At 36.9% G+C, this 14,736-nt stretch overlaps 1 protein-coding gene across 3 annotated transcripts in view; it reads right to left on the bottom strand.

Annotated features, from left to right (window-relative positions):
• LOC145276684 (uncharacterized) overlaps positions 1 to 14,736 on the bottom strand; it is a 262,149-nt gene that overhangs the window by 161,725 nt on the left and 85,688 nt on the right. For all 3 annotated transcript variants that reach the window (XM_080127862.1, XM_080127864.1, XM_080127863.1), the window contains exons 7-8: positions 13,741 to 13,761; positions 2,669 to 2,807 (exon numbers count right to left, since the gene is read on the bottom strand). In XM_080127862.1, the coding sequence (XP_079983988.1) occupies positions 2,669 to 2,807; positions 13,741 to 13,761 (160 nt within the window). The remainder of the gene's footprint in view (positions 1 to 2,668; positions 2,808 to 13,740; positions 13,762 to 14,736) is intronic.

Here is a 14,736-nt window from a genome sequence, read left to right as displayed (position 1 = left end):
GTTCGCACGGAAAATCAGATCCGTATTTGACAGGATTTTACCAAATGCAACCAAGATAACAGCAACGAGAGAAAATCACTCAACAAGGTCCTACACACCTGGTGACAAAATATTCTTCTTGAACTGTAGGACTGGGAAAAGCTTTTGGGAGGAGAGGATGATTATGAAAAGAATTGGGCACATACTATATTCGGTAAGAGGTAGTAAATTTGACTGTTGCAGGTATATAAATCAGCCAAGACCTCGACATATTGATGACTACAAACAGGCAGAAGATAATGAACTGCTCTTAGAGGTATTATATGACTTTTTTAATATTCCTCTACCCATAGCACAACCTACTCCGAGAACAGTATCTTCTACTCCAGATCAGAGAGTACCAGTTTCACCACCAATTCCACCCCCTCAAACGGTGTTGAGGAGAAAAAGTACAAGGGTGAAAATAAAAGTTAACCGACTTAGCCCCAGACCTAAAAACAAACGGTATTAAGCAAAATTCTCAAGGAGCAATTGGCTTGGGGGGGTTAAGTGGAGATAGGTAATCAACCCGGAATATTCTACATAAGGAACCGAGTCACCGGGTTTCACCGGACCCTTGTAAGAATAGAGACTTCCTTCCTAAACGTTAACACGCTTTATTTGTCTCTATGTAAATACGTAAATAAACTTCTATTTTAGTAATCCAACCACAGTGTATACTTATTTATTCCTTTCACGGAATACTTTATCTTTGATTGTCCGAATAATAAGCCACCTTAGGACATATCAGAATCTCATCAAGTAACTAATATGGCAATTTAGCTGCGTCCATGCATGTCAGCCATGAAAATTGTCTGAACAGCTACCACTCAAGCGTCTTTTGCATCCTGAAACTAACAAAGAAGAACAGGATTTCTTTCATCATGTCCTGCCAGTATGTTCATTTATCTAGACAGCCTAAACGTTTTCTTTTACACAGTGGTCACCGCTTATCAAGGCCCGGAAGCCACTCAGGGATAAGGGTTATTGCAAGTACATTACGTTAGTGTGGAAATTTGATGAAGTGTTTACTTAAGGGGCGGTTCATTAGGAATTTGTTAACGTTGGACTTGAAGACAATTAAATTGTAGTCAGGTGGGAAGCAGGCAGACGGAACAGAGTTCCACAGGCGTGCAGTTCTAAGAAAGAAGCTTTGTTCATGGAATCCACGTTTTGATTTAGGCACAGATAAAGAGTAGGGGAAATTTTTCACAGTGGATTCGGCTAGACGGGTGTTTTTCGTGAAAGATTGGCGAGAGGGGACCAGAGATTGGAGTTCAGACGAGCACCTGCCATGGAAATAACGTCTGAAACGAAGCGATTTTTTGCTTACGTCTAAGGGAATTTCTTCCTTATTTACATATATGAAAACCATGTATTTGCTAAATGATACATACGAGGTGTCTTCAATCATTTTCCAAACATTTTTGTACAGGCATTTAAAATTATCGTAGATTCTTGAAAAATTGGTATGTTATTGCTACACATCTTATGAAATGATTTAACAATTTTTGTTTTCATGTTCATATGAACTGTTACAGGAAGAATTCGAACATACCCTGATTGTCACTGAGTCGCTGAATTTCAAAAATGCAATCTAGATGTGGAGACACTACATGCAGTAAAATTCTGTTTTAAACTTGAAAAATGCCACAGAAACGTATGGAATGATCTAGATCGCTTTGGCACCATCTTTGATGAATCAAGCATTAGTTTTTGACTGGCATAAGAGATCCAAGGAAGGCAGAGTGTCTGTGAGGGATGATGAGAAGTGTGGGACGAGTAAGGAAGTTAGAACACCAAAGATAATTGATCAAATAAAATATTTCATGGATAAAAACCGTCGTGGGTCTATAGAGATAATGAATGCACGGTTAGATATCAGTGTGGGAACTGTACACACAATTATTCACGAAGAACTGAAAATGCGGAAGATTTCCGCGAATGCACCAATCCAAAGCTCCATATTTTTCACAGAATATTTTACCAATATGGGCATCAGGACATTTCCTCATCCCCCTCTATAGTCAAGACATTGCTTCCTGTGACTTTTGGTTATTCCCTAAACTTTAGGTAAATCTTAGAGGACATTTTCATGAGACAATTGAGGAGATGAAAGAGGCTGCGCCTAGCGTACACTCACACAGCGGAACTTCTTTGAATCCTTCCAGAAGTTGTTGGAACGGTAGAACAAGTGCATTGCAACCGGAGGAGATTACTTCGAATGACACTAGAGTTTCATGTGTGTACTTTCAATAAAGGTGTCTGTACAAAAAAGTCAGGAAACTTATTGAAGGCACTTTGTACAATTTTTACATTCCTTTAAATTCATAAAAATGTTTGCTTAATAGCTCAATACTGTGTTTATTCCTTGAGTTGAAAATATAATAATATCCTAAATATCCTCATTTGTTGAGAAAACATTTTTATTTATACAATTGTTTCAGCCAATTTTAAAACATTTTCAAAAGACTAAATAAATATAAAAAATACTTGATATCTTTTTATTTGTATATGTTTAATTAAATTAATGTTTTATTTTTATTTATTTTAAAATATATAAAGCTTTCTTTAATTATATCAGATATTGTTTATTTATTTAACTGTTTTATTGCGGAACAAAGGTCTGTTTTGTAAAAATATGAAATACCTGAATACTTTACTGGAATATTTAAGGCATTGATGCAACGAAGCTCACACACTGGTTGCGGATACTGGTCAACAATGGGTAACATATGAACTGTACAATTTACCTTCTTGAAAACATACACGGAAAAATCCTGTATTTCCTACAAAAATAAAAACATGTACACATATATAGATATTTATCAGGTAGAGTATATACAACTATACAATGACTGTCATTTTATTTAAAAAGAAAAGTTACAAACAATTAGCTTGGCTTACACAAATATTAACCATTTTTACCCTGGCAATTCATGTTTATTCTCGATTACATATATAAATCATTAACAAAGACTTTTGTTTTAATGATAAATACTCGGTGAGAAAATAAATATATTTATGCAAATCGTTCCCTTTATATAAACGGTATTTATCATCTTATTTATCCCTAAAAAATCAGAAATTATTCAGGTTCATTAATGTTTAACTGACCGCATTCATCTGTTTCTGTAATATATATATATATATATATATATATATATATATATATATATATATATATATATATATATATATATAATAGAATATATTAATTTTATTTAAAACTTGCATAACACAGTTTAAGGTAAAACTAAGTATAGAAATAAAGCTTTTGAGCGATAACGTTGTTGATGTTAAAAAGGAATTGAAGAGATTCCATTCCAGTTGATGCGTTTGTGTATGTGTAAGTGAATAAGTTTCTGTGTGTATTGACATGATTGTTTCGCACGCACTAGTGTTCATTTATTTTGTGTACCCAAGACAATATTTATCCAATATAGTGACATCGGTTCCAAAAAATGTGCCTTCCGTGTACGTCGCCGTTAAACTGTATCAAAACGAATTCAATTTTTTATAACTATTTGCAATTTTGAACGAACATCTTTTAATGATTATTAATTGAAATGAATACCTTTTTTTACATGGTTGTCACCACTTATCAAGACCCGGAGGCCACTCGGGGATAGGGGCTATTGCGTGTACAGTAATCAATGGGATAGTATCGTAGTAATCATTAGTATTGGAGATTTGATAGAGTGTCTTACTTAAGGGGGCGTTCATTAGGAATTTGTTTATGTTGGACTTGAAGTCATCCAAGTTGTAATCAGATGGGAAACAGGCAAACGGAACAGAGTTCCACAGGCGTGCACTTCCGAGAAAGAAGCTTTGTTCATGGAATCTACGTTTGGATTTAGGCACAGATAAAGAGTGGGGGAAATTATTGACAGTGGTTTCAGCTAGACAGGTGTTTCTCGTGGCAGATTGGCGAGGGGGAACCAGAAATTGGAGCTCAGACGAGCACCTGCCATGGAAATAACGATAAAACAAAGATAGGCTCGCAACGTCTCTTTTGTGGGAGAGAGGTTGCAGGGACGAGAAAAGGACATCCCCCAATAAGCAACGAAGTCTATTTTGTACTCTGTCAAGGCAGGATAGGCTGGTTTTAGCAGCTTCTGTCCAGATGTGTCAGCAGTACTCCATCCTTGGACGTATTTGGCTTTTATATAGATAGAGAATTGCATCAGTAGTGAGATATCTTCTGGAGCGGTGGAAGGATCCCACCATTTTCCCAGAGACCTTGGCAACAGGCATGATGTACGTGTTCGATTTCAGATCAGGAGTAAAGGTCAAATCCAGAAGCTTGTGAAAATATGGAGCCTCCCCAAGACGAGAGCCATCCATTTCAATTGATGCCAGATGGGGATCAGAGCGTTGATGATGTAAAGATAGGAGCTTGGTTTTAGATGCATTAAAAGTAACCAGCCACCTCTTCTCCCACTGTACCACGCGCGCAAGATCAGAGGAGAGAGAATCAGAGAGAACTTTGTCATTTACGGCCTTTGATATGTTGCCATATATAGTGGTGTCATCAGCATAGATATCAACGAATTATTTAAGCATGTGTTTTGAGATCATTGATGTAGATCAGGAAGAGAGTTGGGTTCAGGATCGACTCCTGAGGACTTCAGCATTAATACTGAGGGCCTCTGATTTCTGCCCTCAACCACTACTCTTATGAGCCTATCAGAGAGAAATAATTTAATGATCGAGAAAACATTTCCAGTTATACCGTAGCTGAAAATCTTGTGAAGTAGGCCCTGATGCCATACGTTTGAGGCCTTTGATATAGCAAGAGAAATTGCTCTAGAAAGGAAGCCTTTGTCAGGAGATTCACTAATCCTATGAGATATAACCGTTAGCACATCTGCTGTAGATCGAAACTATATTGCATGTCACTAAGAAGGTTATTTCTGCTGAGGTGGTTGACTACTTCTCTATTTAATATGGATTCCAGCAGCTTACTTACTTACACACAGGAGACTTACTGGTCTGTACTGAGAGGGAGATGACGTATCACCTGACCCACTTCCCATAGCAGTAGAGCAACGCAACTTGGCACAGTTATTTGTCTTTCTCTACATAGGAACCACCCAGAGTTATGCATTTCTCCCATCGTTTGATGCAGCTCTGGAGATCGTTTTTGTAGAACACCCCAGGTTGGTCCTCCAACCACGACGTGACTTCAGAAATCAAGGCTGCATCATCTGAGAAACGCTTTCCTTTAAAAACAACTTCATGGCTGGGAAGAGGTAAAAGTCAGGGGGTGCAAGGTCAGGAGAGTAGAGAGGACGGGGGTAGGGGATTTCATAACCACTCGCCCGTGCTTCTGATCTGGCGACATGCGAGTTGTGGACCGGAGCGTTGTTCTGCAGGAGGAGGGTACCTTTGCTGATCTTGCCCCGCCTCTTGATTTTGATAGCTTCCCTTAATTTTCTCAAAAGTGAAGCATAATAGACTCCTGTAATTGTGGTACCCTTTTCCAGAAAATCTGTCATCACTACTCCGTCCTGGTCCCAGTTGCCTTCTTTGGAGGTGGTGAGTCCAAGTGCTTCCACTGCATTGACTGGGCTTTGGTTTCTGGATCATAGTGATGGACCCAGATTTCATCATGTGCAATCATTCTTTTGAAAAACTTTGACTCATCTTCTTAGCACATCTCCAAATTCATCCTCGAGCACTCGCTTGACCCGTTCTCGCTTCTGGAATGGTGTGAGCAACCTGAGAATCCATCTGGCAGACACCTTATGCATATGCAAATGGTCATGAATGATAGTTTCCACAGAGCCTGTACTAATCTTGACATCTTGGGCTATTTGGCGAATAGTAATGCGCCGATCTTCCAAAATGGCAGCCTCAACTTGACGGGCAGATGCCCCATCAATGGCAGAAGGGGGGCAACCAGGTCTGGGAGCTGTTTCCACAGACTTCCGGTCATGTTTGAATTCACGATGCCAGCGTTTTACAAGGTCATATGATGGGCCATTATCAACATAATTTTCTTTCATTTCATCAAAAGTCTCCTGTGGTGTGCTTCCTTTCAAATACAAAAGCAGATTACTGCTCGATATTCAACAGGTTCCATTTCATACCTGACTCAGTTCAAACACCTGTAAAACAGAAACCACAATTAGTTTAGAGCTTTAATTTGCCACATAACCCGTAGAGATATAAATCATTGCACGTGTTAAATCCCAGCTAGATCAGACAACTGGAAATGGGTCAGGGGCATTACTTATTGCACGCCCTTCGTACTGATGAGGTTTTCCAGGGTGTTGGGAAGTACTTCTCCTTAAGGCAACGCTTAAACAGTTTTGTAAGTATGGGGGCAAGTTCTGGTTGAATATTTTTGCAACACTATAATTGGAATGCCGTCAGGGCCAGTAGCTTTACTAGAATCAAGATTCTTGATTAGCTTGGCGACCTCATGCACAGATGTTTGTACGTTACCTTGCGTGGTCTGTGTTATAGGAGGAAATACGGGGAGTTGGTGGCCTTTGTCGCATAGGGTAGACTTAGCTGCAAAGTTCTTGACAAATAGTTTGGCTTTGTCTGATGCTGACGAGATGACCTCAGGTCCATTGATAATGTTTGGGATAGAATGCACGCTTCTGTTCAGGATGCTATTTGCCAGAACTGGTAGGAACCAAGCCGCTTTAGTCTAAGTACCCCTATTACGTTGGTGGCTATGGAAAAAGTGATTTCTATACGCGATGGCAGCAGCACATTTTGGGGAGAGCAATGGCTGGCTGTTAGGTTTTTGTTGGAATTTTTGGATGGTGTGAATCGGTCTATGCCTACAATTAACCATTAGGTCAGGTCTGGTACTATAGAAGACACATCCTTTTTAAGCATGGAATGCAGAGGTAGATCAGATATAAATGTACGGAAGCTATCCCAGTCAGCCATAGAGTATCGATATAAATCTCAAATCTCTTGTTTCGCCTGAAAACATTCACAGCAAAAACTCGTCTTGCTACAATCACTGTAAGTAATGTCCTGTATCCCACCGTGTAACTAAAACTAAGCAGAACTTCTATAAGCAAAGTTTCTTTCTGTAGCCGACCTGTTGACGATAGGTTAGCAACTACTATATGCAAATTACCAAACCGGCGGTACGATGTGACAGCAAAGATAAAAATGGACACGTGTTCAGAGAAGAGGTATTCGACACATGTTCGAGACACGAGAGAGTGGGAAAAGACGTGAGCGACAGGGAAAGACGTGTCCTAAACATGGCCGTCAAAGACAGAGTACCACGTATTCGACGCAGAAGAGTTTTGTTAAGCACATTGGAGTTTGAGAACACTTTGAACCAAGAAGCAAGGCGTTATTCTGGAAGTACCTGTAAATAAATGGCTGTTGTTTCAATTGAAAAAGTAGGTTAAATTATTTTCTAATCTATGTTCCCTTGTGACTGTCTGCATATAACGTGTGGATCCCAAGTATTGACGTGTAATGACTGCGTTACATTCCCAAGAACAACCCAGCTGCTGAGTATAAGACAGCCAGGCTGCTTCTCAAGATAGGGTAACCTGATCGTTTTCAAGTGTAATGATAACAGAGTTTTAAAAATCCAGCCTAGTTTCAACCATCGGCTCAAATCTCCGAACAGAAGTTTTGTAGCCCTATTTGTTTAGTTGCCACTTTCAGGGTAATAACATAGATATCCTTGCTTAATAATGAGGCCTATCGCGTAAGAGTTAGGCAAAATTTTCCCCATAATTCCATTCTTACAGCTCTCTTTCTCCTTTGTCGTTTGATCAGCATGGTCCCACACAAGGTAGCCTATCTAGGGTTGAGAAGATTGATTTTATTAATGTATAATATATATTATTGTTTATTGTAAATAAATAGTTAAGTTCCTTTTTTACAAACCTTTTTTTCGTGTCATTTTTTTCCGCCCGAGTAGATATCACAGCCAGAAATCAAGACCAAATCGACCAAAAAAAAATGGTGAACTGAACCGGACATCAACAGGCAGAGGAGGTTCACACCGTTAAAGTATTAGTTTATTTATTTCGGACTATTATCCTCATCTTTTTAGTTGTTGTTTCACGGCGTTTCGACCATCTATTCCTCTGGCCTTCGTCAGGTAGAACTCCGAATCTCCTCAAAAATTACTGCCTTCCATAGTTGTTGTCGTCTCGCCACGTTTTGGCCAAATAAGCCTCTGGCCGGCTTTGGGTAGGATTGAGTACCGCTATCTTCAGATAATGCTCATCTGGAACCGTAGGGATCAAGATTGGATTTTTTGGTCTTATAAATTCATGTTTATTTTTTATCTGATCTTCCAGGGTCAGGTCCGTACCTAATGATATATATATTATTTAATTAGAATTCATTATTGAGATGAGTATTATTTATTAATTTTATTCATTGCGGACTATTATCCTCATCTTTTTTTAGTTGCTGTTTCTGGACACTTCGGCCAATAATTCCTCTGGCTTTTATTTAAGCCAGCGAGGCTTGACGTCGTTCGCGTGAAGAAGTAATTAACTCGCCCCGGAAATCGATCGTTTGTTAATACAGGTGGAGCAAAAAAGTCCCAATGACGGTCAGATAACTCCCTGTCGATAAACGGATGGGTATAATTTGGTGCCTATCGTTAGGTCGTGTCTGACACATGCGGAGCTGATTTTCTCAACCAAATTACACTCCTCGGCAAGCGAACATTGTTATAATGATTGCCGTTTCCAGGGTGTATCTTCGAGTGACCTTTAAGCCGTGACAAGCCGTTATATATTAGTACAAAAACAAGGTGTTTAATAATGAAAAATAACTATTATTTTAAAGAGACAATTTGCTAAAAATTTCTATCACCTGTAAGTAACCTTTGCCCCCTCTTTTGACACGGTAAAAAAATGTCGGACCTAATAGGCCTAGCCTTTCTATCTATTTCTAGTCCTTGTTTGATCGCAACAAGGTTGCATTTATGTGCTTGTTTTTCAAGTACTTGCACAGAATGTATTCCAATTATCTCAAATCTACCAACTCAAAACTAAAGCTATCCAACCAATAACATCATCACATTCCTTCAATATAGAAAACATCGGAAGATTTGCTCTTCTAATAGATTCTTTCCTCGTATTGCTTTCCCTTGGCTCTATTACTATTATTGTATACGATGCCAAAAAATTAATGTAATATGAACAAATATCTTGCTGCCCAACCCTCCATCCAGATTATTCCTCTAAGACTGGCCCTGATTAGATTTACCTCTGAATTTTTGTTTGATATGAACACGTTGGAAATCAGTGGATAGTGGAAGCAAAATAAGTTCTATCAAATACTGAATTTTGATTGGTTTGAAGTAATTTATGAAGCTGATACAGCACAGTTTGTTTTAAATGAACAAAGGTTTATTTGTTTAAAAATAAAAAGTTCTCGGCGAGCATAGCATCTTCGTCAGAATAAAAACAGTTTTTTGTTCTTCTTTCTCTTTTTAGTAGGAAAGCGAGATCCGTGGGTAATAATTTTTTTTTAGTTTTGTGATACTTCGAAAGGCTTGTTGTTTTTATAATTAAATCAAAAGAGAAAACAAAATGAACTCTTGTAACTTTTAAAGTAAAAACTAAAACGAAGAAAAAGAAAACATCTCGATTATCGAGCGATGTTGCTAAACAAATGTGACTCAACTACTTATGGTGATCGGGTTTTACATTATTAACGGTTATAATAGAGCTTTTATTATTAGAACAATCCCGGGCAATTCCCGATTGCCGTGATGACTATTTGTTTGGTTGATGACACAAACCAAAACAAAGAGAAAATAAGCTGAACGGGTTTGAGATTGATAATAATATTTTGATACTAATATTGTTTTGCTAATTAAACCATGTAATTAGAGAGAATGGTACTGAAACACTGTATTAGGCTGAAGGAGATACATAACCCTGGGGTCATCCTCCTAAGAATCGTCAGCTTGGGAACCACCCCGATGGAAAAGTACCCTCGAGGAGTTATTATGTAAGCTTGGTACTGGACCAATCAGAAGTGAAGGGGATGTGACGCGGCGACCACGGATTCGCTAAAATGGACCTGAGAGCATAGATCCCAACCCATCACTCCATTATATAAGTTTATGCACGAGCGATTTTGAATAGATTTCGGAGTTAGATGACGATGCTCGACAGAAGAGAGTCTGAATGAACTCCAGCGGCAACTCCTAAAGACTACAGGTTGAGAACGCAGATTTATTTTCCTAACTCCCTGAATGTGAACAGGCTCCCAATGGAATTTTAACGCTTGCTGATTCATTCTCCACTCCGCTCCGCTCCCACTGCGACCAGTCGGCTAACTGCCAGAACGACAAGAAATAGAACTAGAGAGGTAGAAAGCATGAGATCGTTGACTGACTACGCCCGACTGTCTGTCTCGCTGAAAGCGCTATCGGTTGCAGATGATGCGACCCGTGTTAAACTGTGGACTCTGAATCGATTTGATTTCAACTACCTCTGCATTTATCTTTGTTCAAGCTGTATTATATTAAAACTCTGCAATTGTGGTTTACTGTTAATATAATTCAAAAAAAAAACGACTGGAATTTTTACTTATTGCTTCTGCGAGGTTGTTTAACATTGCTATCGGACCGGACTGACAACTTGAGTTATTTCTCAGGAGACATATATCGGAAGAGGAGTGCTATCTCAGCACTGGGAGGGGGCTGTGTCCCGCGAATAAAAAAAAAATCACAACATGGCGTGTGGGCACACCCATCTCGCTGAATTTGCAGACTGGGTAAAACAGATTAACCAGAATCTCTGATCAAACCCTGTCTTCATGTAGACGATCAAGGCCAAGCTATCGTGCTGTGAGATTTGTTCTCGGTGACCAGATAAGCTGCTAAACTTTCTTAGGCGTTCCATGATCGGCACCGCCTAAAACCGAACTCTTATATCGGGGAACACTCTTTGGGGTCTTCACTGTGTTATACAACAGTAAAAAAAGAAGAAAGATAGGATAATATGATTATCTGGTATGAACATTTTTAATTAATTTAGAAAAGAAAAAAGAAATAAAAAATTAAACTAAAAATAGAAAGAATGAAACTTTGAGCATAGTTACAGATAAAAGAACTACAATGGACGGTAATAATTTAAAAAAAAAAACGACAACCAATTGTTAAATTAGAAATTTAAAAAATGGATTGAGATGTTGCATTGGGTTGACAAGAATTCAGTCACACACTTATGCTAACTTTTCGCGGTTATCCATTATGTTATTGTTTTTTACTTTTATGATTTGCCATGTTTCGGATTGATATGCTGTCAATCAACCGTGATTTGTTTGTTAAGAGTAACCTCCATTTGGCAACTATTGTCATATTTCGGCGCCGGTAGGGGCATAGCGTTTGTATGGAGGTTGCCTGTCGATAAATAAGAAGGCTAAAAAAAGTAAGGAGTTGGAGAATTGAAGAGATTATGTTTAATGTATTTGGTGTTGAATTCAGTTGCAAAGATCAGAGAGAGAGAGAGAGAGAGAGAGAGAGAGAGAGAGAGAGATGGCACGATCGCTGTGTGACGTTTTTTATAACTTCCAATTTCGACGTATGAAGGGCATTCAATGAGTTTCCAGATTGTTTTTCATACGGGCATTTAACATTGTTGTATACTCTTGAAAACTCAGAGTGTTGTTACTATAATTTTTAGAGATGACTGACCAATACTAATGATTTCAGTTTCAAATAAACAGCAGGAATTGGAATACACCCTACTAAAGCCTAATTGTTTCATTTGGTGAATTTCAAAAATGCAATCTGGACTTGAGGACATTTAAGAAGAATGATATCCAATAAAATTTTAATTAAACTTGAAAAAATGCCACTCAAACGTATGGAATGCTTCAAACTGCTTTTGGACCATCTTGAATGAATCGAGCATTAGTTTTTGAGTGGCGTAAGAGATTCAAGAAATGCATTTAGTCTATTGTCATGAAAGGTTAAAAATGTATATTGTTAAAAGAAAATAATTCACTATGATAATAATCTTATTTAAAGATTTATTTAAAAAAATATTTATTTACCTTTAATAGTAATCAACTATTTTTTTCTTAATAAAAAGGCACATATCTTTTAAAATTTCAAATTCTAGTCATGAATAAATAAACTTTAATAAGATATCCCTGTCTTTGTGTCTGCATGCTTGCGCATTCGTCGACATAAATCAATGAAAATAGAAACCGTATTTATATATAAAAAAACGTAGAATTTATTTAAAAAAAATAAGAATATTTACACGTTTTTTTACATAAAATAACTTTTCATGAAAAATGCGTAAGACATGTGTACGTGCGTACGATCTTTGCCAATCAGGTGTGAACTGAGATTAATTATCTTGTTTAAAGTTGTTACCGTGATGATTCATAGTTGGACCCGAGTTGTATTATGGAGTTGCAATGTTTGTGTTTACCTCGATAAAGCTGGAATGTACGCGAATGTTCATTTCATTACAGAATCGGTTTGCGTGTGTAAAACACACTTGAAGCGCATAGCACACGTATCTTAGTCGCGTGTCACTCGAGGAAATAAAGAAAGGAAGAAGTCAACAAAAGAATAAAGACAGAGAGAAGGAGAAATTAGTGTTGCCACCGGTTTGCTAGAGACGAGGTCTTAAGAGCGATACTTGCCTATTGTTTCCTTTTTATAATTGTGTCTGTGCGTTCTCTTTGCCTTTAAACTGGTAGATTTCTACAACTTTATTGTATTTTCCCGGAAAGAAATTCTATCTGAGTTGCATGTGTTCAAATAAAAAAATAATTATTTGTCTTTAGGAAAAGAAAATACAGCCATTTTTGGACAGTTTTCATCATTTCAAGACTTCCAGTCTTATCTTTAAACTTCATTCTGTGACATTAGCAGTTCACGTGACTTTAGTGGAAGGGTTATCTATATTAACGTAGTTCGTGATGTCACTCATTTCAGTTAAATTAAATAGCCAATTAAATAATTAATTAGCCAAAGAACATTCGTCTTTTTTCTCTTGAGTACAAATATCTCCAAGCATAATTTAAAAAAAACTCCCAGCAATGTCTCTTTGTGAGCTTCATGCATAAAAAGAAGCTTTCATTACATGGAAAGTATAAAACGAAACTACGCAGATAAAAAGTAGTTAAAATTACGTAATAGCAGCTAAGAAAATGAGAATAAGAGACCCATATATAAACACCTCACACGTATTCATGTAACGTGGCCGTTACACTCGAACTATGTTCGTTACAGTTCAAACGTCTATCGGATCCCCACCCCGTCTGGTATCGTCAAAAAGTCAGAAAGAAAGGAACCAAAAAATAAATCCGACTCGGTTTTTTTCCTATGTTTTAGTAAAAGGCATTTATTAACATTACTTTCCAAACAATGCCTGCTTCTTGTTTTTCTGTTGATTTAGTCTGACATGAAATTAACAAAAACCTGCCGTCTCGACACCAGCTTAAAAGTCTTTTGCCACCAACACGGAACCACACGTACATCTCACCCGACCTCATCCAGCGATTTATCTTTACACGTTCATTTTTTCTGCGCGGGGTTTTACGTCCTTTTTTCTTGTCACGCAAACCGCACACATTTCCTAATTTGCATACGTGCACTTTTCGGCTACTGCTGCTAATATCTTCACAAGCCATATATCTTACAGTTCCTGATGATATTTTCCGACGCGCTCATACATGTTCTATTATGTTAACAACATTTTAGAATTGAAAATATTACAAAATAATACTTACTCTTTGGTTCATTGGATACATCTGTAATTACAAACACAAACATATATAAATATATAATATATATTATTAAAAAACAGAAACATACAATAATATTTAAATAAATAATGCAAAATTCCATCAAATACAATAAAAATCAGAAATGAAGTATAATCTAATAATATATTGGTTTAATTTAATGTCGCACATGCTAGGTTTCATGTTATAAACATTTAATGTATTTCTTTGCCTCTACACAGAAACAATTTTTTTACACTTTTTAATGTTATGCTCTCCCCACCCAATAAAGTAATATTAAGTTAAGAGAAAACTTAGCATTTGTAATTCGTTCATCTAATAAAATGTTGGTGTGCTTTTTTTAAATGCAAAAAAAAAAAAATATATTTTTCTGAAAAAAATGAGCAAAAAACATATATACAAACACTTTCTTTTACTAGCTCACGCCAATACCGCAATAAGTTGCAACACTTTAAACTAACAAGGAATTTCAAAAATACCATAATTTGAACACTCTAAACTACGTAGGAAGTCGAGTAATACATTAATTTGCAACGCTCTTAGAAAACTAGGAAGTCCAGTAATACGATAACTTACAACACTTTAAAACACTAGGAATTCCAATCATACAATAATTTGCCAGATTCTAAACAAACAATAATTCCAATAATACATTATTTAGCAACATTCTAAATAAACAAAAATTCTAATATTAAAATAATCGTACCACTCTAAATAAACAAGGAATTTCAAATATACAATAATTTGTAACACTCTAAAAGAACTACTAATTCTAAAAATACAATAATGTGAAAGACTCCAAACTAACTAACAATTCTAATAATACAATAATTTGCAACATTCGAAACAAACGAGTATTCAAATAATACAATAATTTGCAACATTCTAAACAAACAAAGAATTTCAATAATATAATATTTCGCAACAACTTATTTTTTTATCAATGCAATAATTTGCAAGACTTCCAAAAAAGTGGGAATG

The sequence above is a fragment of the Euprymna scolopes genome, chromosome 5 (genome assembly GCF_053919585.1).
Source record: "Euprymna scolopes isolate OS-2025 chromosome 5, ASM5391958v1, whole genome shotgun sequence".
Lineage (NCBI taxonomy): Eukaryota > Metazoa > Mollusca > Cephalopoda > Sepiida > Sepiolidae > Euprymna > Euprymna scolopes.
The sequence above is the reverse complement of the archived record's forward strand: the minus strand, read 5'-3'. Positions and strand labels throughout refer to the sequence as shown.